Raw genomic sequence first — 21,708 nt, 5'->3', positions numbered from 1 at the left:
CAGTGTCGCTTTTAAGTGCTACAGAGTGATATGCAGGTATCGGGGAGTAGGGAAGCTTAGAGCTGCGGAGAAGGTACAGAATACAACAGAGCTAGAGAGGTTAAGTGTATGGCACCTGATTTAGTCTGTAACAAGCGCCACGATGCCTCTGGGCTGTTGCGCGCTCTACGAATCTGAATAAATAAATACATTTATGTAACTTCCACGAAAAACCAAATTGTCTATTGGAACTTCAATGAATAAAGGAATAATGTCAGGTCACCTCGAAGCTCATGCCATCGTGGGGTGCCGGGGGCATCATAAACCCCGAGAGTGAAGGTCAAGTGGTCTATTAATGTCACCAGCACCACATGATGAAATCGTCTTCCTGGCAATAAACTGTTCTCTATTCGTTTATAATAGCCAGTGACACCCGATGAACATCTCTGCTCCTCACCCTGAGTCCTGTTGCATTTCAAGGCCCATCTCTTCCTCATGGCCCATCCCTGCCTTCTGCTCTATCCCTGTACATGCTCGTCCTTGTGGCACCCTCCAGTGCCAATTATCTCGAAGCAAATGTGATCTAAGTTTAAATCAAAGCACGGCTATTATGTGTTTTATGTGGGATGAGATTTACTGTGTTGTAATCGTTGATAATATGATGCAGTGTGAGCAGAATACTCTCATTTTGCGAAACGCTGTATAATGCAGAAGAAAGGCTTTTTAGAGTATGAGCTTGCAAGGCAAGTAGTGTCCCTTCAATAATTTCTGTGGCTAGAACGGCGTGGGTGCCTGCAGTGTGTGTTGTCTAATAAGAATGCCTCCAATGGCTGCTAAAAATGCACACTCAAAGGCTGTTTCTTTCAAAATGCACTAAGCAGAGAATGGAATATTATATTTGGGGTTTTAACCCAATTATAACCCATGTGAAAGACAAGTGATTTTGTCTCACTTCAATTTTACTTGACCATACATTTCTTTGCATAATAATCTGTCCAAATGTACGTAGAAGCTTTTTTTAGACTGTTCCAAGTGCAAGTGTATTGCTGGTCTGCATATATAGCTTGTTTACCCATCCATTGACCTCCCATAGCCATGACAATCTCTCCGGGCATTCCCATCCACAACTTTCCCCTTGCTGGGATCTTTTTGAGCTATCTCTGTCATGCAGCAACATCCAACTTTGTGTTGTATATGGCCTGTCAGTGTTATTTCGCAGCACCATTCAAAGAGTGAACAGCATAGTTCATATCGAGGAGCAGTTGGTGTAATCAAAATGTCTTAACCAAGTGTTCTTTCAGCCACTAGATTTATTATAAGTAGTATATGTCCTCACATGTGTTCTTTGCACTGAGGTCCTGTTAAATTCTTATTTATTTATTTATTTATTTATTTTTAATTGAAATTTACTCAAAGTGCTAAAACAGAGGGTTTTATCAAAACTTCTTCACAGTTTCTTTCTCTTCATTAGGGAAGCACTTTGCGCACGTCCCCTTCCTCTCCGCGTCTCACAAAGATGGTGTCTCTGTCCCACTGGGCTTTGCATCTTTGTCCGCTTCCCTATGTTGGTTCCAGTCTTGATGCAGGTTGTGGTCCATTCGAAAGTGTGTTGATCTTTTTCATCACTATATCTGTTAGTTTTGCCATTGCCACCGTCCAGTTTGTTTTTTCACCTGATATTAATCGGTTCCACCAGTCATCGGGTTCGAGGTGCCATGCATTTTTTGCCAGGGGTTGAAGATAAATTTTTCGGATTTCCATAGTTTCTGGGCATTTCAACACTAGATGTTTCAGTGTTTCTATTTCCGCTTGATTGTCACATAGGCGGCATGTCTTTATCCTATTCGGATCCCGAATGGCTATAATTTCTCGGGTTGGCAGTAGGTTTAATCTGGCTTTTAGAAAAAGGTTTCTCAGTTTTTTGTCGGGGAATTTGTGGCAGTAATTTTGAGGTTTGTTCAAACAATTGAAAGTGGCTGGTAGATGCGTTAGAAGTTTATTGCCAGCCGCTTTCTCCACTGTGGTCATCCAATCCCACTCTTTCATTTTTCGTTTGATTCTCTCAGGATTTTCCATTAGATCTTTTTCAGAGCAGGCAATTTTTTTCAGATCTTCTTTTCTTATTACAATTGATTCATGTTCGTATTTGTGTACTTACTTGTGCTTGCTAGGATAGATGGCTGGGTTTTGCGAATGCTGCTGAGTGAGCACAGAATGCAATCTATAGGTCACATGTTTGAATCTCATTTAGGCGGAATCAGGATTTCATCCATCTGTTTCAAACACATTTCGGAAGTCGTTTTTTCTTTTTAGTAGTGCAGAGCAAAAACCTATGTTTTTGTTGCGGGTGCAGTGACACACACACTTTTGATTTCTAGCTTATCTTGCCGCCAAGCAGAGCCCAGAATTGATTACTTGAAGTGGCGGGTGCTTCCGTTTTGTTGCATCTCTTCGGATTGTGTGAGTAATGTATTTTGGAGATGAATCAAAGCTTATAGGTGTTTGGTTATTTGCCCACCCATTGATTGTACAAGGATTAGGCATTTTGCAGATACTCCTATTAGATGCCCACAAAAGCCCAAACTGTTGGCATTGCCAATGCTTGTTTTTTATTCTTTTCTTTCTTGATGTGTTTTGTACATCAGCCATTACCTAGTCTGTCTTTCTTGGTTCATAACTTGAAACCAAGAGCGCCTTTCAAACTAAGACTCTAGAAGCAGGAACATAGGAGGAAAGTGAAAGAGCATAAGTAAAATGCGTGGATAGAAGAGGCATATGTGACCCTAGCCCGTGCATGCATTCAAAGATGTTTATATGATGAGTTAACATGCAATCATTATTTCCCAGTTAAAAACGCCACTCAATTTATAATGCGCACAAGATTTAACCAGTCTGCAACGTTTTTGAAAAACGTTTTTGTAATCAAAATGTCTGCACCTTTCTGTTTAGAAAAATAGATGAAAACAAGTAAAGGAAGAAAGGATTGAGAAAAAAGAGAGGCAGGAGTAAAGAGGAAGAGAACAAGAACGAGAGAAAGCGATAGAGAGAGTGGGTGAGGGAGGAGGTAGGCAAGAGATGGACGAGGAAAGGCAGAAAAAGGGATAAACAAACTGAGTGACGAAATGAAATTAGAGAAACAATGGGATGGAGAGAGAGAGAGTTAGAGCGAGAGTTAGAGCGAGAGAGAGAGCGAGAGAGAGAGAATGAGAGTTTGGATGAGGCAGAGGGCAAGGACAAGAAAAGAGAGCGAAAGAGAAATGTGAGAGAGATACATGAGAAAAAGGAGAGGACAGTCCGAGAAGCAGCGAGAGAAAGCAATACAGAGAGAAAGTAAAGAGAGAATTGTGAGGGGGCAACAGAATATTTCACTAGTAAGCAAGTACCTTTGGCTAATATAGCCAGTGGTGCGTTCACGCAGAATCCAAACAGAGTGGATCCCACAGGGTCGGATTTAGCAACTACTGCCATCTGTGGGGTGCCGAGCCCCAGCAGTAATAAACAATCTTAATAGAGCTTTGATATTTGCTAATCTTGCTCTTAACACCTTACCTGAACTCTTTTGAATTCATCTGCTGAGCTTTCTTCATCACGTCCAGAAGCACTGACCCTTCCGGCACAGAGACCTGGATGGAGAACTTGAAACTCTCCCCTAAAAGGTCGTTGACGATGGTATAATCCACAGTGATGCTGGGAACTGGAGGAAGAAATCAAGATATGGGAAATTCTTAGCATGGTTCAGGAGGGTTTTCAGATGGCTTGATGGTTGGGTCAGCTGATAAATGTCCCCCTAGGCCTGTGTTACTCAAAAGGTCGTCTTACCATTCTCTGGGGCACAGGAGCTTCCCACGTCCAAGTAGGTCTTGCCCTTCAGAAATGGCAGGACCTGAGAAGCTGCCGTCGGGATGGAAAACTTTCCCTTTGGGATCTCACTCAGAACCTTTGACAAAGTCTTGGTGCAGCTCCAGAGCTCGGAGGGATAAAACTGCCAGGCAGCAGAGAGAGCCTGGAGGAGGGAAAGGATGGAGATGGCGTAGTCAGGTGGACTCAGGAGCACTCACCAGGGTTTTCGAGGGGAGACAGAGAATACACAAGAAATTATCAATAGGCGCAGTGACCTTATAGAAGAGGAGAGAGGCTGACAAGTGATAAGAGGAGACACGGTGAGCAAAAAGACTAAATAAACAGAGAGAAGCACCAAAGGGCAGACAACATTAACTACACAATTCCAAAAACCTACTGGAATTCAAAGAGTTCTTCTCCAACACTGGTCCAAATTCTTCTTAGTGAAAAAGCCAAAATTGTATGATCTATGAACACGGCCTCTAGTCCAACACAAGCGTCCATCGTGATGCAAACTATTGCTAATATGATTCAACTAGGGTGTGAGGAATTCCTTATCAAACTTAATGATACTCTCATGTTCTTATGTACACACTTAGGTACATATCTCAATCAAATCGCTGAGCTCCAACACATAACTTACAATCTGCCTGCCATATATTGAAGAGTGGGTTACCATCCCCTAAATGAACGTCAACACTGATAAAGCAAACATCTCCGTAAACGGAAACCAGTGGCAAGACAGGCAAGACACTAAAAACTGCCAATTCAGTTAAGGCTCATTGCAGCTTCCCTTTATAGTCCCCTCCATCTACTATGGAAAATAAAGATATCCCCCACCACCCACGAAGATGTCCTGCTCAGTAGCCCAAGCTCCAGTCTTGCTCAGACTGGACTATGTAAATGTACTTCTAACTTGCTTCTTCAAAGCCATTGTTGCCTCACTGAAAAGAGTCCAGAACATGACAGCTAAACTACTGGAGTCTATGTACATCTCCCCATCAATTGCAATGGCTTCCATTATCAGCCTGATAATGCCTCAAACTGCTAAACGTTGCCCACGCATGACTTCACCTCAAAAAAACATATATGGATAGGCCTCCTAACACTCCGCATGAGTACCCCACACCCTCCACTCTGTGACCAACGTGGTAGCACTGTGCTGCCATACGGCCCCTCCAAAAACCCTTTAAGAAAATGGCCAACATACAAAGGGTGGGCTTGTAAAAAATATTACTTATAAAGGGGAGTGTGGTATCTGAGGAAAGATTCGAGAGGCGTCCTGACACTGCGACGTCAGGACGCAAGGAAAAGAATAAAGAGGCTGACTGCCCGCGAAAACGGCACCGCTGGTAACCGACAACCCAAACCGTGCGTATGTTTCGTATGTTGAATGGCAGCCAAGCCCCGAGAGGCACACAACCAACAGGGAGGTTTTTATCCACTGAATACCACAGGGAGCCGTCACCAGGGGTGTTGCTAGGTCTGGAAAAGACCCGGGGCTATGCTAATGTCGGAACCGTCGCTAATGTCGGAACCATCGGGACTAGGGGCTGGCTAGCCTTTTGGTTGTAGCTCCTGAGATTCTATCCAGGACTACAACCAAAAGACCAGGGGCTATAGCCCCCTTATCCTCCCCTAGCAACGCCTCTGGCCGTCACTAAGATATAAGGAGAGAGCAGAGGCGTAGCCAGGATTGTCTAGCAAATTGGGCCTGATGCTAATGTAGTTGGGCCCACTGCACTGACAAAAATGTATGTAAATACCCACACAGCGCTACTGAGTGGGCATTTACAGATTTTGGGTGGGCCTTGCCCCTCAGCCCTACCCTGCCTACGCCTCTGGGAGAGAGGAATAGAGCGTACTAGACAGTTGCCACCTTCTAAGTAAGAAGGTATTGGGCCTCATTACGACCCTGGCGGTAAGTACCGAACATTACCGCCATGGCGTAATCAACGTTTACGCCGTGGGTCGATGGCGTAAAGTGCGGCATATTCCGACCCATCGGGCACGTGCATTACGCCATGGCGTTAATGTAAAGTACGGCATGGCGTAAATGGGCCAGAAACGGCCCTTACCGCCATCGCACGCCGCGCAAGGAGCACTACCGCCACACACACCATAGCGGCGACCGCAATTAGCGGTCACCGTAATTAGCGGTCAGCGTAATTAGCGGTCACCGTAAATAGGCGGAACCGGAAATAGCGTCATCGCGGCGGAACGGGAAACTGCACGACGGCCATCTTGAAAAACACAATCCATTGCCATCCTCCACAACCATACCTGATCCAACCCTGACACCTATCCACACCCATCACCCACCCAATTAGCCAAGTAAAAATGCCCAAAGTTGTTAAAAAAGCATGTGACCGGCAGCGCCAAGACCGTTTCTCAAAGGAGGAACTAACCATGCTCGCAGAGACCCTGCAAGAAAATGCTGCAGCTGTATTCTCCGCGCAGATGACAAGGCCGGCAATAGCAAAAAAAAAGGCCATATGGGCCCTAGTGGCACAGCGTGTGAGTGCAGTGGGGGCCGTACCCCGCACAGCCCAGCAGTGCAGAAAGCGCTGGGACGACTTGAGGCTCCGTGTCCGAAGCATCCTCTCAGCCAACCGCAACCTAGCCACGTCAACTGGGGGTGGATCGGATTCGCCCATTAAGCTGCAAGCATGGGAGGAAATATGTGCATCCACCATCGGGATGGAGAGCATCCAAGGTGTCGGAGGGATGGAGAGAGGAGCGCCGACCTCAGGAGATGCAGGTAGGTGGCCAGAGCAAGCCATGCAAAACTCAACAAAGTCCTATCATGTGAAGTACCATGTAGCCCCATAGCGCATATGCAACACATCGGCAGGTGAATGTCCACAGACACATCCAGACTCCACCCTGTACACATGCAGCATGCACAACCTAACTGCTGGCACACACATACCACCATGCTACCTCCACACAAAAGGCACAAAACCTGTATGCCCCTGCCTGAAATGTGCTGCATGTACCCACTGTATAGATGTCATCCCTCACAATGCACGGCCAATGTCCGCGTACCCATCAATAACACTTTCCCTCCTTTGCTCCACCACAGGATCTGACACAGACCTCCAGGAAGAGGACAACACCGCATCCACATCCACCAAGAGGGCCAGGCCACAGGCATCCACCCCAGCCATCCGAAAGGAAACACACCACCAGCCGCAAACCCTGCCTGGGGAAGAGGACAGGCAAATGCCAGCCCCCACAACAGCAGACACAGACCCAGCAGCAGCACCGCACATGTCACTACTCGTGCCCACTGAAGGGACAGGCTCTGCTGCAAGCAGCACCCTGGGAGAAATCGCTGCCATAGCGGCAACCTCCGACAGTGAGGCAGGCAGCATCGAGCTCATCGATGAGGAAATGCCCACTGCCCAGCCACATTCCCCCTGCATATCCCTAAGCCCCCTGCAGGCGGATGCCACACAGGGGCAGTCGGAGGCCGAGGATTGGCCGGCCACCCCATCCCCCCAGCCTGAGGTGAGCAGCCCAATGCACATGCAAATGCCACTTGCCATGGCCCAGCAGAACCAGCAGACACTTGAGGAAATGGTTACCCGCCAGCAGCAGCTATCCGCCCTCCTCAACGAACATGTTGCACAGTGTGGGGTGGCAAGGGATGGCATGGAGAGTTTGGCAGACCGAGTCACAGCTGCCATAGAGTCGTCCACAAAGGACATATGCACGGAACTCGCGGCTGTGCGCAATGTCCTCACAGAACTTGTCCAGACCATCAGGGACATGCGTCCAGATGTGCAGGCCGGACCATCCTCATCAGCCAGCTCGGCACAGAGCAGCCCCATCCGCAGATCAGGGAGCAATCTACGCAGCACGGGCAGGGGTGCCCCGGGGGCCAGGGGAGGGGAATCACATTAGTGGCTTGACAGTCGAGCAGGACTACTGCACACCCTGCTGCACAGACACTACCGCACCTTCGTAGGGATTCCAGGGTGGAGGGGGGAGGGGGTGTGTTGGGGTGTTCAGGGGGGAGGGGGGAGGGGGTGTTTTGGGGTGTTCAGGGGGGAGGGGGTGTGTTGGGGTGTTCAGGGGGGAGGGGGGAGGGGGTGTGTCACGACGTTTCATTGTTTCAATACACATTTTTCTTTCATAAAATGAAATGTGTGGACATTTTCATTGCATATGTGTGCTTTATTGGTGTACAGTCCACAGTGTGCATGTCCCAGAGACACACAGTGCCCCAAGTGCAGTCTCCATGTGATTCACACCAGCCGTGTGTGCTAGAAGCAGTGGTCGATGATACGTTGGCGCATTGCACGCCCCTCCTGTGCGTCGCCTCCTCCATGGGGTGGTGCCCCATCTGCACCCTCCTCATCCTCATCGTCAGGTGGTTGCAGTCCTGCGTCAGGGGGCAGGGGCACATTCCGTCTGACGCACATATTGTGTAGCATGACACATGCCATTACGATCTTTGCCACCTTCTCATGGTGGTACAGGAGTGCCCCTCCAGACCTGCTGAGGCTTCGGAACCGTGCCTTCAATAGGCCGAATGTTTGCTCTATGACCACACGAGTACGTGTATGTGCACGGTTGAAGTCCTCCTCGTGCTGGTTCTGCGGGTTCCGGACTGGTGTAAGGAGCCAGCTCTTCAGGGGATAGCCTGCATCACCTGTATGTAGGCGAGAATGCATGTGTCAGTCATGTCGTCTGATCAAGAACATGATGTGCCACCATGGCCTGCATCCAACTGTTACTTCGGCTCACTTCTACATGCACTAATTGATTCACACAATGCAACCAGTATATGCTCATGGCTCCCCTGGCCTGTTTTGCATGCCATCACCCAATGTATGCAGAGGGGTTGAGTGCATTGTGAGTGCCCATCCTCTGTCTCCGTTCTCTGTGTTGCTCACAGCCAGGTGGAGTATGCATCATTCCCCCCCCCTTCAGCCAGGTGGAGTATGCATCATTCCCCCCCCCCCTTCAGCCAGGTGGAGTATGCATCATTCCCCCCCCCTTCAGCCAGGTGGAGTATGCATCATTCCCCCCCCCTTCATCCAGGTGGAGTATGCAGCATTTCCCCCCCCTCCCCTTCAGCCAGGTGGAGTATGCATCGGTACGTCATTCACCTGCCCACTTCCATGACATTGGACTCACCGAGTAGCCAGGATCTTGGGCCTGCATGTCGCTCCATGTAGCGTGGTATTGTGGAGTTCCTCAGGACCATAGAATCATGGGTTGATCCGGGGAATCGGGCACAACAATGTGTGATGATCTTGTTGGAGTCACAGACCATTTGCACGTTGATTGAGTGGAACTGTTTCCGGTTGCGGTACGGTACCTCCATGGCACGTGGAACCACCAATTCCACATGGGTGCAGTCGATGGCACCAATGCAACCGGGTATGCCGGCTAGTGCATGGAAACCCACTTTGGTGTTTGCAATGTCCTGGGCAGTCCGTGGTAATGAGATGTGGTCGTCTGTGTGCTTGAGGAGGGCATCGAGCACTTGGATGAGGGTTCGTGAGAATAATGGTTGTGAAATGCCATGCAAGTGCCCCACTGTGTGCTGGTAGGTGCCTGTGGCCAGGAAGTGGAGTACAGACACTACCTTCAGTAGGGGTGGGATGGCGGTTCGAGTTTCTATCATGCTGACGATGTCGTTGTGTATCATGTGTACGATGGCGGTGATGGTGTCCCGGTCCATACGGTACAGGGTGTGGATCTGCTCAGCAGTGAGGTTGAATGGATTGGCTCTGATGCGTGGGATTGGGGGCTGCCTGCGTGGTGGCACTGGCTGTGCTGGTGGGGCTTGCTGGGCCTGCCTTGCCCTCCTTCTCCTCCTGCGTCTCCTCTGTGCAGCCTGTTGTTGTTGTTGTTGTTGTTGTTGTTGTTGTTGTTGTTGTTGTTGTAGTAGCACTTGCATTGCTATCAGGTTCTCCAGCCCCAACATTGCTAGTCGTATTGGTATCATTGTGGAGTGTGACTGGGTGTGGGAAGGGGTGGGGTGTGCTCTTTTTGTACTTCCTGAGTCTGTATTGCCTTCACCTGTGCTGTTTCTGTGCACCTGTGGCAGCTGCATTCACTTTACATGGCCCTTTACGGTTGGTTCGCGATGGCGTACTTAGCACCATGGCGGTAAGGTACTTAACGGGCTGGGTGATGGCGTTAGGTGCATGTCCGCTTGGGTCAGCATTTGCGTACCTTTCCGCCATGGCGCTAAGTACGGTGTGGCCGGCCGCATGCGCACACCCTTAGCGCAGTTAGCGGTAGCGTTAACTACGATGCCGCTAATGGCATCGTAGTTAACGGTCACGGGTCATGATCGGACCTGGCGGAAAACGATGGCGGTAACCATTTACCGCCATCGTTTTTCACTTAGCGCCAGGGTCGTAATGAGGCCCATTGATAGACAATGGGCCTCATTACAACTCAGGCGGTAAGGGGTTTACGGCAGCGTTAACAGCGCCGACCCTTACCGCCTGATTACGAGGTCCCCTAGCGCCATGGTGCTTTTAACACCTGCTTTTAGCAGGTGTTAAAATCCATGGCGCTAAGGGACCATGGAGTTAATTACGCCACCGTAATTTACGGTGGCGTAATTAACGCCTTCCCCACTCCCATTATGCCCTATGGGGCAAAAATGGGAATGGGGAAGGGTAAATGGGGATTGGGGACTTACCGCCCCGCCTAGGTCGGAATGGGGCGGTAAGTCCGCCAACCACCATGGCGTAAACGTAGTTTACGCCATGGTGGTAAAGTCACGGCCCAGGCGGTAACTTACCGCCTGGGTCGTAATGAGGCCCAATGAGTTAAAGAGACGGCCGGCGGCAAAACGGGAGAGAGTAGTGTGAGGAGAGGAAGAAAATATGTAAATGAAGAGCACGAGAAAGTGGGGCGGGGTATAGGAAATGATAGAGGAAGTGAGGCAGGGAAGCAAGTTAAATAGAAATACATAACAGCTGAGGTGGGGAGAAAGTCTCGAGCACGATGGTAGAGTGCTAAGGCAGTTATGGGGGAGAGGAGAGGGGTATAACAGTAACAAAGAGAGAAAGAGAGAGTAAAACAAAGCTGAGAACGAAGGAGGGAAAATACTAGCAAAAGGAGAGAACATGGCGAATTAGGAAGGGCTACGATATTTTAAAAAAAGTAAAAGAGACAGACCTACCTGTGCGGCGAGGCCCGTGCTGTAGATGTTTCCTATGGTGCCATCGCTCTGCTGCTGTTCTAGAATTCTCTTCAGAATGAGGGCCAGTGAGTCCTTCAGGAGGCGCGCGGATTTTGTATCTTCTGAAAACGCCTTCGCATCTGACAAACAGGTGAGCGCCATCGCTGCCATTGCGCCCGTATCTGCAGGCCAGACCCCGAGCGATAGGGCGAGGTGGGAATTCGGACCAGTGAGGAGAAGAAAGCACAGTCAGATATCGGCCAGTTTTAGGGAGGACGAAGAAGCTGGAAGCAATGGCGTGCCACCATAGAATGTAACTGGTTTAAGACAGGCATGCACTGAAATTGGAGAACCTCCACTGCTGGAAGAGCAAGGGGTGATTTAAGATTGAATTGAGGTTTATTGACTTGAGTTGGAAAGGACCCAGTGCTGGAATAGCAGACTATGCTTCAGGCCTAGATTGGCCAGTATTGAGTGAACTGGGATGAGTAGCCTATGATGAAATATCTGGGTATTCTGAGTAACAGGTGAGGTAACTGGGAGAGGGCTCAGTGCAGAAAAAGGGGGAGCTTCTTTAAGCTAGATTTGAGGTGCAAGCAGACCTGCCTTCATTTGAAAATCAAAAGCCCTGAGATTTGACATCTAGTGGTAGTCGCAGAGTATTACAAGATTTGTTTTCTAAACTCGCAAACAGACGTCACAGGGTGTGGTAGTAATACTATCCCTAGTGTGACGTGTACTGTACCCATGGTCCTTCACGCGTCAAGGTCCCTCAGATTGTTTGTTTCTGACATGAGGTTGCATGAAGTGTAGCGTGAGTACAGATGTGATAAAGCGGAAATAGTGATAGACCAGAAACAGGATCTGCTTAGATCACATGCTCTGCATAGATTAGCGAGCAGTATCTGGAGAAGGAGGTGGAATGTGAGAAGGTACAGCGGCAAATAGTTGTGAATCTGCTTTAGAGTGAGTGTCAATGCAATAATGCTGTCTGAAAGTATGACTGGAACTCCATGTAGCTGCTTTACAAATGGTGTCTGTGCAGGTGTTTTCAATGAATACTAAGGTAGCTCCGGTACCTCTGGTAGAATGAGCCCTGGGAGTGAAAGGTAAAGCTCTTTTGGATAGGGAATAGCAGAGTTGAATGCACTTTACTATACATTTGGAGATGGTGTTTTTTGATATATGATCGCCTTCTCTCCCAGGTGCTACAGAAATAAAAAGTTGGTCTGTTTTGCTTAAGGGTTTAGTTTTGTTCATATGGTACAAGAGAGCCCTTCATACATTCAGTGTATGGAGTGTTGAGTTAGAGAAAACTCCTAGATAGGTTTGAGCGACTAGGAGTTCACCGATGCTAATGGAAGGCTCAACTCCTTCCCTTCCCCAAAAGGAATGCAGGCCCAGACAGACAGCAAGTTCAACTGTGGTTTATTATAGCCAAAACCAACAGGGATCAGTACACGGAAGAGTGAGTCCAGGCACATCTCATTGAGCTCTGGCTCGCAGGCCAGTTTTGTATCGCAGTTACATCACACTGACATCACAACTTGGGCCTGTCTCCAGAAAACCTATGACACCCTGTGATTGGGCGTTGAGTGGTAGTCCACCTATAGTGGACCCTACAGTTAGTTGATTGGCTTTCTCGTGTCAGGTGGCCAGCCTGGCTTATCCCCAATTACCTATTATTCTACAATCTTGCAGTGTGAGGGTCTTGTCACTGGTTCTCGCCCATGGCTACCCACCCCTAGTGTCCTGAACTGTGATTGGCTAGAGCTGTCGCCCACAGGCCTGGGACCCAAGCTGGTTCTCAGCTCGGAGCGTACCTTTTCAAGGTAATAAGAACAATTATGTGTCTGCATTGTCACATGTGTAAACCACCAGACACTATGAGCGTGCCCGTTATCATCATAGGACACTCAGCTTCTTCTGTAAAAACGTTGTTGCAAGCCATTGTCTGGATCCGTGAGACTGCTCCTCTTCCCAGCTGCTAGTTTCGATTTGTTTCTCAGCCTTGCTGGACCACGTGTTCAGAGACAGTGTTTCTGTGCTGTGCAGCTCTGAATTAGTCTGATTTTATGATTAATTAATCGTATTCTCTGTGCTGGTGCTACTGCAGTTCAGGGAATGGAATGTCACTCACAACAAGGTGACCTTGGCAGCGGGCCCTGTCTCACATGGTTGCTGTTCTGTTCGCACTGAATTCAGTTCTGTTTAGTTTTTACTGTGACAGTTGTGGCCTGCTGTGAATTTCCTAAAACCGAGGCAAGGCCTCTACTTATTTGTGCTATTCTATAATATCCATAGTTTAACTGTTTATGGCGCTGTCAGGTCCCTCAGGTCCTGCCACTCCATTGGGTTAGTTGCATATAAGCATCTGCAAGCTCTTGCACAGGATCTCTTGCTTCTTGCAGTTTCTGCTTTGCTGAGATCAAGCTAATGGCAAAGCAATAAAGGAATAGCAGTATGTACATGTATCTATCCTCTAACTCATCGAACTGACGCATCTGTTCTTCGTGTATTCCGGTGCGTGTTTCCATGTCCCGATATGCGGATGGCAGGTGTACTTCATGTCTAACATTGCTATGTCATGGTGTCTCAAACAACATTGGAGCATGTATTCTTGGTGCTTTAGTGGAGGCTGTCAATTGAGGCATCCTTAATAGCATCCAGGGGTTCTTCATTTACTCTGGGCAAGGTCGGAGCTGCTCCTGGGTTATAGGGTAGTCGGAACGGGTACCTTTCAACATACTTGTTACTCACTGGGGCACTGAGAAGCTGTGCAATTTGGTAAGTGAGATTGCGGTTCTTCTTCCGGTTCGTATGCCTGGCGGAGTGGGAGAGAGGGGTAGATTTCACCCATCCCTCTTCAGTCCCCCCTTCGGTTGACCACATCATGAAAGAACCACTAGTTTTCTTTTGTTCGCCATATCTTTGTTACTCCTCTGAGCTGTCCATCATAATTTACGTGATCATCAAAGGACTAGTACATGTAAGCGCATGCTCCTTCAGGGTTGCACCAAACCCACTTCCCTTCATACTTCCGTGGGTCACGGGGATTGTCAACCTTTGTCCCTGCCGGATATAGGTCACACATCGCTACTTTCTCCCTTAGTCTGTCTCTTTCCTTCACAATGTCATCCATCGCTCCTCCTGTGTTCACATCCATCAGAATGTGCAGTCTTATTGCTTCTTCTGCTGTCTTCTTGCATCTTGCAATGCATATCTTAATCCCACATAGGGACCCTGCCCCTTGGGCCAGTGCTCCCCCTATTACCTCCAGCCCATCTGCCAGCCATGATGGAATCCATGACCACATATATGCTAGCCAGCTTTTGTCTTTCCCTGTCCCATGTGCTTCGTCCTCCATCCTCGCATGCATTTTCGCCAACTGCGCAACTGTGTCTGAGACAGTTCCATTATCTTCGCTGTTAGCTGATGTGAACATGCAACATGAACTCCCGATCTTTGCGCAAACTCCCCTTCCATCGCTGTGAGAAGATCCAGAACATATCCATTCTGGAGTGCCAAGAACCTTAGTGCTCGGAGCTCTTCTTTTATGGTGTTGAATCCATTTACTGTAGAATTGATGGTTACCATCAACTCCCAATGGGTTATTTGTAACCATTTGGCGTTTGTTTATGTTTGTACTCTGGGTATTAGTGAGGGGAAGAACATCAGTATTCTGCTGAACAGCCTGTGTCCTGCTGGTATTTCATCCAGGGCCGCTTCTGATTTGTCTGAGAAGTAATTCCCCTCCTGCCCCCCCCTATTTACTCTGCTCACTCCTGTCTGTTTCTCTTTTTTCTTTGGCGGGGGCTGTTGGTGCTGATCTCTTCTTTCTTCTGTTGTTTTCCATCTTGGGGAAGTCGTCAAGCTTCACGTCTTTCTTGGGTACCACTAACAAAGGCATGTTGATGTGCACCAATGAACAGACCCCTCCCGAGTTAGGTGGCAGCTTCTCGTATGCTTTCGACCCACATGCCCAATAGTGATCCATGAATACTGCTGTACCCGCTCCCATTGCCGGGATGACCTCAACCATCTTTCATCCTACATTCTCGCCAACCTCCTCATCGCCATGATGCTGGTAACACAGGGCAGGTGTCTTCAGGGAATTATTGGCATCGGTCTGGCTTCATTCTCTACCCATGGCTTGTCACGCAATTCAAATAGCGTCAGCAGCAAGTAGTAAAGCCGTTGAGTTTTGGCAATGCACTCCTTCAGGAGGACATTGAGATGTTCACACACCCCATTTGCTTGCGGGCAGTACGCACAGGCGAATATGTGTTTAATTCCTAACAGGGTTGTGATATGCCGAAACAATTAATTGGCGAAGTGAGGGCCGTTGTCAGACCGCAGCATCTCACACACGCCCCATTGTGGGAAAACTTCCCGGACCAGGAATTTGGCAGCCCTCAGGGCATCAGCACATGAACAGGGCCGAGCCTCTATCCACTTTGAGAATGATCAGACAACCACTATCATGTAGCAGGTACCCTTGACACACTTGGATCATGTCCATGTAATCTACATGGAGATGCAGGAAGGGGCCTTCTGGTCTAGGTATGGCTCCTCTCACAACTCTCAGTCAGGCAGCTACTAATAAAATTGGCCACATGTTCATTCAAATTTGGGAAAAACCATGTTTCTCCAATATGTGCAGCAATTACCTCTTTCCCTGTGTGTGTTGGATGATGCAGTTGTGCAGTTTTCAGTAGTGCTAGGGGCATGACCACTTTCCCTGTGTTATTCTGTCTCCATAAAGCATCTGTCAGAGACATAGAGCACCCTCTTTTCACCCAGAGTTCCCTCTCCTCTGGTCGTGCAGTTCTTCCCATAGGTCCCTAAAGTATGCTGTGCATTTTGCCTCATAGTCTGCTGCTTCGTTTCCCCTTGAGATAGCATCTTCTCCATTTGTGTGTGCCTGGCACTTCACTCCTGTGCCACCGGTCAAGTGGCACAGCGAGTAGAACGCTCGCTTTGACATCCGTGCAGAGCCTGCTAACGCAGGTTCGAATCCCGGCGGGCCAAACACAGCCTTTCATCCTTCCGAGGTCGATAAATGAGCACCACACACCGTGGGTAATAATAAGAAGCGCTCAGATACCTGAGGGTTCCTAGCGCTATATAAGTGCCAAATTATTATTTATGCAATCACCTGGATCCGTTTGCCTAACAGTAGTGCATGCTGTACCGGGGTCCCATCTGCTCTCCTGTACCCTCTCCTGAGCCATCGTGCCAATCCTGAATGTACTGTGGTTTTGACATATGCGCTATCAGAGTATATTTTCACTCTTTTGCTCACACTATGTTCTAGTACCAGTATGAGAGCCACTAGTTTGGCTGATTGTGCTGAGTAATGGGATGGTAACTGTGCACTCGCAACCACATCACTTGTCCAGTCCTCCTTCAGTCTCACTACATCGGTCCCCGTCCTCTTGACCTCGTCAGTCTGGTCAATAGCCGATGAACCGTCAATGTACAGCATGCCTCCCCCTCAAGTGCGTCTTCCTCCACCTTGCGTGTCTCACTGAAATGCTCTATGTTCTTGGTGCAGTCGTGTGCATAGCCTCCTGGTTGGTAGATATCTGGCAAGAATAATGCTGGGTTTACAGTCTTGCATCTCACTATCCTCAATCCTACCCGGGATAATATGACCTCATACCCTGAGGCTCTCTGGGTAGTCAATGTGCTCTTTGGCTTGTGCAGTATCCCAAATAGGGCGTGCTCCACGTAAAGAGTGTAGTGCACCCCATTGTCACTGCTGCTGACTGTTCCACAGCGAAGGCTGCAGCTGCCAAGGATTGTTGGCAGGGATAATGTCCTCTCATCAGTGGGTCAAGCTGTCCACTGAAGTAAGCAATTGGCTTATGGCCCATGCTTGTTTTCTGAGTCAGTACTGCCTTCATCACTACATCGTCGGTGTAGGAAAACAGGAAAGATTCCTTATTATGGTGTGGGGTACCTGGTACCGGAGCGCTGCATATGGCCAATTTCAGTTCCTTGAAGGCGTCAGTCATCTCTGCAGGTCCATGTTAGTGTTTTTGTCCCCTTCTGGGCCTCCTTCAGTGCAGTCAAGAGTGGCCCAGTGTATGTGCTGTAGTCAAAGACCCGTGCTCTGCAATTGTTGCATAACCCCAGAAACTGCTGCATTTCCCTTACTGTCTTGGGTTGTGGTGTGTGAAATATCATGTGTGCTCTTTCTGGGGCAATGTGTCTCCCGTGCTTAGATATTATCTGCCCAATGTATAGCACCTCCTTTTGACAATACTGGAGCTTGGCCTTTTCCTCATTATACCCCTTGTCTGCTTACACTGTCAGCATGTGCACTGAGTCTGTCCTGCACTGGTCCTCTGCCTCGCTGCAAATCAGTATGTCATCTACATAATGTAGCACTGTGCTCTCCATCTCAATGTTGCCTAGATCCATCCGGATCACTCTGTTAAAAATAGATGGTGACTCGCAGTACCCTTGTGGTAAACAAGCGTATTTCCACATCTGGTTGCGGTTCATAAAGCCGGTCAAGTCTTGTGAGTCTGGGTGTAGTGGTACTGAAAATAATGCATTCTTGTGGTTCAATATGGTTAAGAGGGCGTAAATCCTGAATAAAACTCCTCAAACCCCCCCTTGGCCTGGCGGTGTTGCATGGAGATTCTGATGGTAATAGGAGGCCTCTCTCAATGAGGGCATTGATGGTCTAATATATACCCTCATCTGCCTCTTTGGTCAGGGGATACTGCTTTACTTGTGGCAATATTGCTCATGCTTTCAATTTGATCTTCACTCCTCCAATGCTCTTTATACACCCCCACGTCGTAGGGACTTGTGGTCCATAAGCTGTCGGGTATTTTAGCATGAGGGTGGCGCTTCCAGCACCATTGCCATTCTCTGCTGGACCTCTCTGTAATGGATCTGTAACCAGAAGGTCACACCAATTTGAAACAGCATTTCCATTTCCAGCCTCTCTCTTGTTACTGTTGTCAACCTGCACCCGTCTGCAACTGCAATAATGTTAGGCGATCCTCTGCACACCAGGCCACGACACATCAGAACACTGCTCACATTCCCCCAACATCTCATCCCAAGCTTCGAGGCTCAAGTGATTCGGTGAACCCACAGAACCGAAAACTCCGTACCAGTGTACGGGCTCGATTGCAACCCTTTCTGCATTGGCAACTGCCTTGGAGGACGTATAGCAGAAAGGGCGGCCTTACGTCTTCACGCCGGTCACGTGATACACTATGGCGTTCCCCATGTGATCTTGGTGGACGTCACATGATCCAGAGAAGTCACATGACCCAGGGGCGATCAGTATAAAGGTCTGAGAGACAGAACGCTCATTGCTTCTCAGCTGGCTTCGGACACTGTTTGGCGTTACAACTTGCTCCTTGTTACCTTGATCACGGAACTCTATCTCGGACTCCCTCGGACACCCCTTGGTACTTTTGCTTGGAACTGTTTACCTGTTGCCGGATATTTGGACTGCACCTCGACTTATCTTTGGATCATCACTTGGTACCTTGCTGATCCTCTACGCCTTTTCCCTACTGGGGATTCAAGTCAAGCCCTGACTCCCACAGGTGGCTACTCTTCATCCATGCTAAACCTGCGGTTCTACCATTCCAGGGACCGCCGCATCTAATGAGCCTCGAACCTCCCTACTAGGTTACCTGGGTCTCCCTTACACCAGATAGGTAAGACACTTTAGTTACTTTTGTTTACCTCATTGTATTGTGCTTGCCTGGTACTTAACCTCATTCCCTCTTGACAGCAGCATCGGTGTTCCAAGAGGCTCCGTGGATCTGAGAAGACATCTCTCACCTGTGGCCTCAAGGGTCGTACAGCGGGTTTCTATTAGTTCCCCTGTGCGTCACTTGGGGACGGAGGTCTCATCGGTCTACACGACACTCAAGTCAGAACAGACTGAGAAGCCGTAAAGTCGTGTTAGACGATGCAGGGATCCACGGATGAACCCATAGCTGCTTTGGTTCAGGCAATTACAGTATTAAGGGCAGATATGGCCGCTGCAAACACAGTGATCCATCAAAGGTTGGATTCCATACAAAGTGTTCAACATTCCCTTCCTGCAGACCCTGAGTTTGGAGATACCAGCTCCTCCACTACACCCCCTCCCTTTACTGCTCCTATAGTCCCAACTCCGATGATACTCCCAACTCCTTCCCCCTTAGCTGCTCCTGAACGCTATCAAGGTGATCCCAAGAAGTTCAGAACCTTTATTAATCAGTGCAAGTTACATTTCTTATGCAGACCTTTGGCTTTTCCTACATCCACTGCTAAAGCTGCCTTCGCCCTTTCCCATTTGGCCGGAACAGCAGCCGCTTGGGCTAATCCCCTGTTAGAGAACAATAGCCCAGTTCTTTATGACTTTGATTTGTTGGTCCTAGAAATGTCCCGAGTATTCGATACCCGACACAAGGCACAGTCTAGGGATTTGGAGTTGTTGGAATTGACTCAGGGTAAAAGGACTCTGATAGATTACATCACCCGGTTCAATCAGCTAGTTGCGGAAACATCATGGCCAGAAAACAAGAGGGCGGTGGTCTTCTATAGGGGGTTGAGTAACACCATGAAAGATGCATTAGCAGTGATCCCTTCTATGCCTACTCAGTATCAGGAATTGGTTGATCTGGTCTTGCAGGTAGATGCACGACGATCGGAGCGTAGAGCTGAATTGGGGGCCTCTTCCTCTCCCACTCTTGTTAGCACTCCTGCTTCCAGTACTGAAGAACCTATGCAAGTGGGAGGGTTACGTAGTCCTATTACAACATCTGAGAGAGAACGTAGAAGGGTGGATAATGCATGCTTTTATTGTGGCACCACTGGACATTTCGTGAAAGAGTGTCCTCGACGGCCCAGGAAGAGTCAGGTTTTTCGGACGGCTCGACCTTAGAACCGGAGAACAGGTCGAGTGTTCCGTCATCTTCTCCGGGTACCTCCCTTGCCTTTACTCGTGTTCAACCCATTTCTGTAAAGGCTACCCTATGTCCCTCTACAGGCCTTCTTCATGCAGTCAATATCATTATTGATTCAGGTGCCACTGGTAATTACATAGATATTGATTTGGCCCATTCCCTCAACCTACCTTTAGTGGTAAAAACACGACCGGAACATGTCCAAGCCGTAGACGGCTCTGCACTGGTTTCTGGTCCTGTTAGACACCAAACTGCACCCCTCTTGTTAAACATACAAGAAGTACACACAGAAACCCTGAGTTTTGATTTGATCACCACACCCCAATTTGGTATCATACTAGGGATTCCATGGTTACGTGAACATAATCCATTGATCAATTGGCAGTCAGGCACTGTAATCTTTGAGTCTGAAATCTGTCAGAATTATTGTCTCCCGGTCCATCAAGCCTCTGACACACCTTCTCGGGCCTTGGGGGCCTTAGCCCAACTCACACTGACTGTCGACGATCCAGAGCTTGTGCATACACATACTGTTGGGGGGTTGGTATCTGGGATTCCGCCAGAATACAGAGCATTCGAATCAGTGTTCGATCGGGGCTCGTCGGAGTTACTTCCTCCACACAGACCATATGACTGCCCAATCGAATTGCTTCCCGATTCCAATATTCCTTCGGGCAGGATCTATTCTTTGTCCCCTTCGGAGGAACTGGCGTTGAAAGACTATGTACAGAACGCCCTACGATTAGGACACATCCGCCCCTCCACTTCACCCGCGGCAAGTCCTATCTTCTTTGTACCCAAGAAGGAGGGGGATTTACGTCCTTGTGTAGATTATCGGCGTCTTAACGCTATCACTAAAAAGGATAGGTATCCCATCCCGTTAATCACTCCACTTCTAGATCATTTAACACATGCTTCCATTTTCACTAAGCTTGACCTACGCGGCGCATACAACTTAGTACGCGTCCGCGAGGGAGACGAGTGGAAGACCGCTTTCTGTACTCGTTATGGTTTGTACGAATATCTAGTCATGCCCTTTGGCCTATGTAACGCCCCGGCCACATTCCAACGATTCATGAATGACATATTCAGGGATATTCTGGATGTTTACATGGTTGTGTACTTGGACGACATCTTAATCTTTTCTCGTGATCTTGATGAACATGTAAAGCATGTCCGAGAAGTATTAACCCGTTTGAGAGAACATTCCTTATTTGCCAAACCTGAGAAATGTCAGTTCCATAAAATTACTGTTGAGTTTTTGGGTTTTCACATCACCCCTGGGGCGTTATCCATGAACGAATCTAAGGTCAAAGCAGTATTAGATTGGCCAGTACCTCAAACACTCAAATCCTTGCAGGCTTTTTTAGGATTCGCCAACTTTTACAGACGTTTCATTTCTTCCTTTTCCACAATTGTAGCCCCGCTTACGGCCCTGACTAGTCCTCAGGTACCATATCAATGGCAGAGAGAACAGCAGGAGGCTTTTGAGGCTTTGAAAACCGCCTTTACTACCGCACCGGTACTCCAACATCCAAATCCTGATCTTCCGTTCATAGTAGAGGCGGATGCCTCTTCCTTTGCCCTCGGTGCGGTACTGTCACAAACATGTCCAAATACAGGCAAATTACATCCAGTTGCATATCATTCCCGTAGGTTTTCCAGTACTGAGTCTCATTATACCGTTACGGAGAAAGAACTCTTGGCTGTCATGGATGCTTTCCGTGTCTGGCGTCATCATCTTCTGGGGGCTAAACATCCCATCACGGTATACTCAGATCATCGGAACCTACAGGA

The 21,708-nt window shown here is 48.5% G+C and overlaps 1 protein-coding gene across 1 annotated transcript in view; it reads right to left on the bottom strand.

Moving 5' to 3' along the window:
- Window positions 1-21,708, bottom strand: part of LOC138513139 (cobalamin binding intrinsic factor-like) — a 91,942-nt gene that overhangs the window by 26,039 nt on the left and 44,195 nt on the right. Inside the window, exons 6-8 of the mRNA XM_069627776.1 lie at window positions 10,979-11,160; window positions 3,799-3,982; window positions 3,529-3,673 (exon numbers count right to left, since the gene is read on the bottom strand). Coding sequence (XP_069483877.1) covers window positions 3,529-3,673; window positions 3,799-3,982; window positions 10,979-11,160 — 511 coding nt within the window. The remainder of the gene's footprint in view (window positions 1-3,528; window positions 3,674-3,798; window positions 3,983-10,978; window positions 11,161-21,708) is intronic.

Source organism: Ambystoma mexicanum, chromosome 12, assembly GCF_040938575.1.
Source record: "Ambystoma mexicanum isolate Mex_15411 chromosome 12, UKY_AmexF1_1, whole genome shotgun sequence".
In the NCBI taxonomy this organism is placed as follows: domain Eukaryota; kingdom Metazoa; phylum Chordata; class Amphibia; order Caudata; family Ambystomatidae; genus Ambystoma; species Ambystoma mexicanum.
Note: the sequence above shows the minus strand (reverse complement) of the source record. Positions and strands in the feature narration are given on the sequence as shown.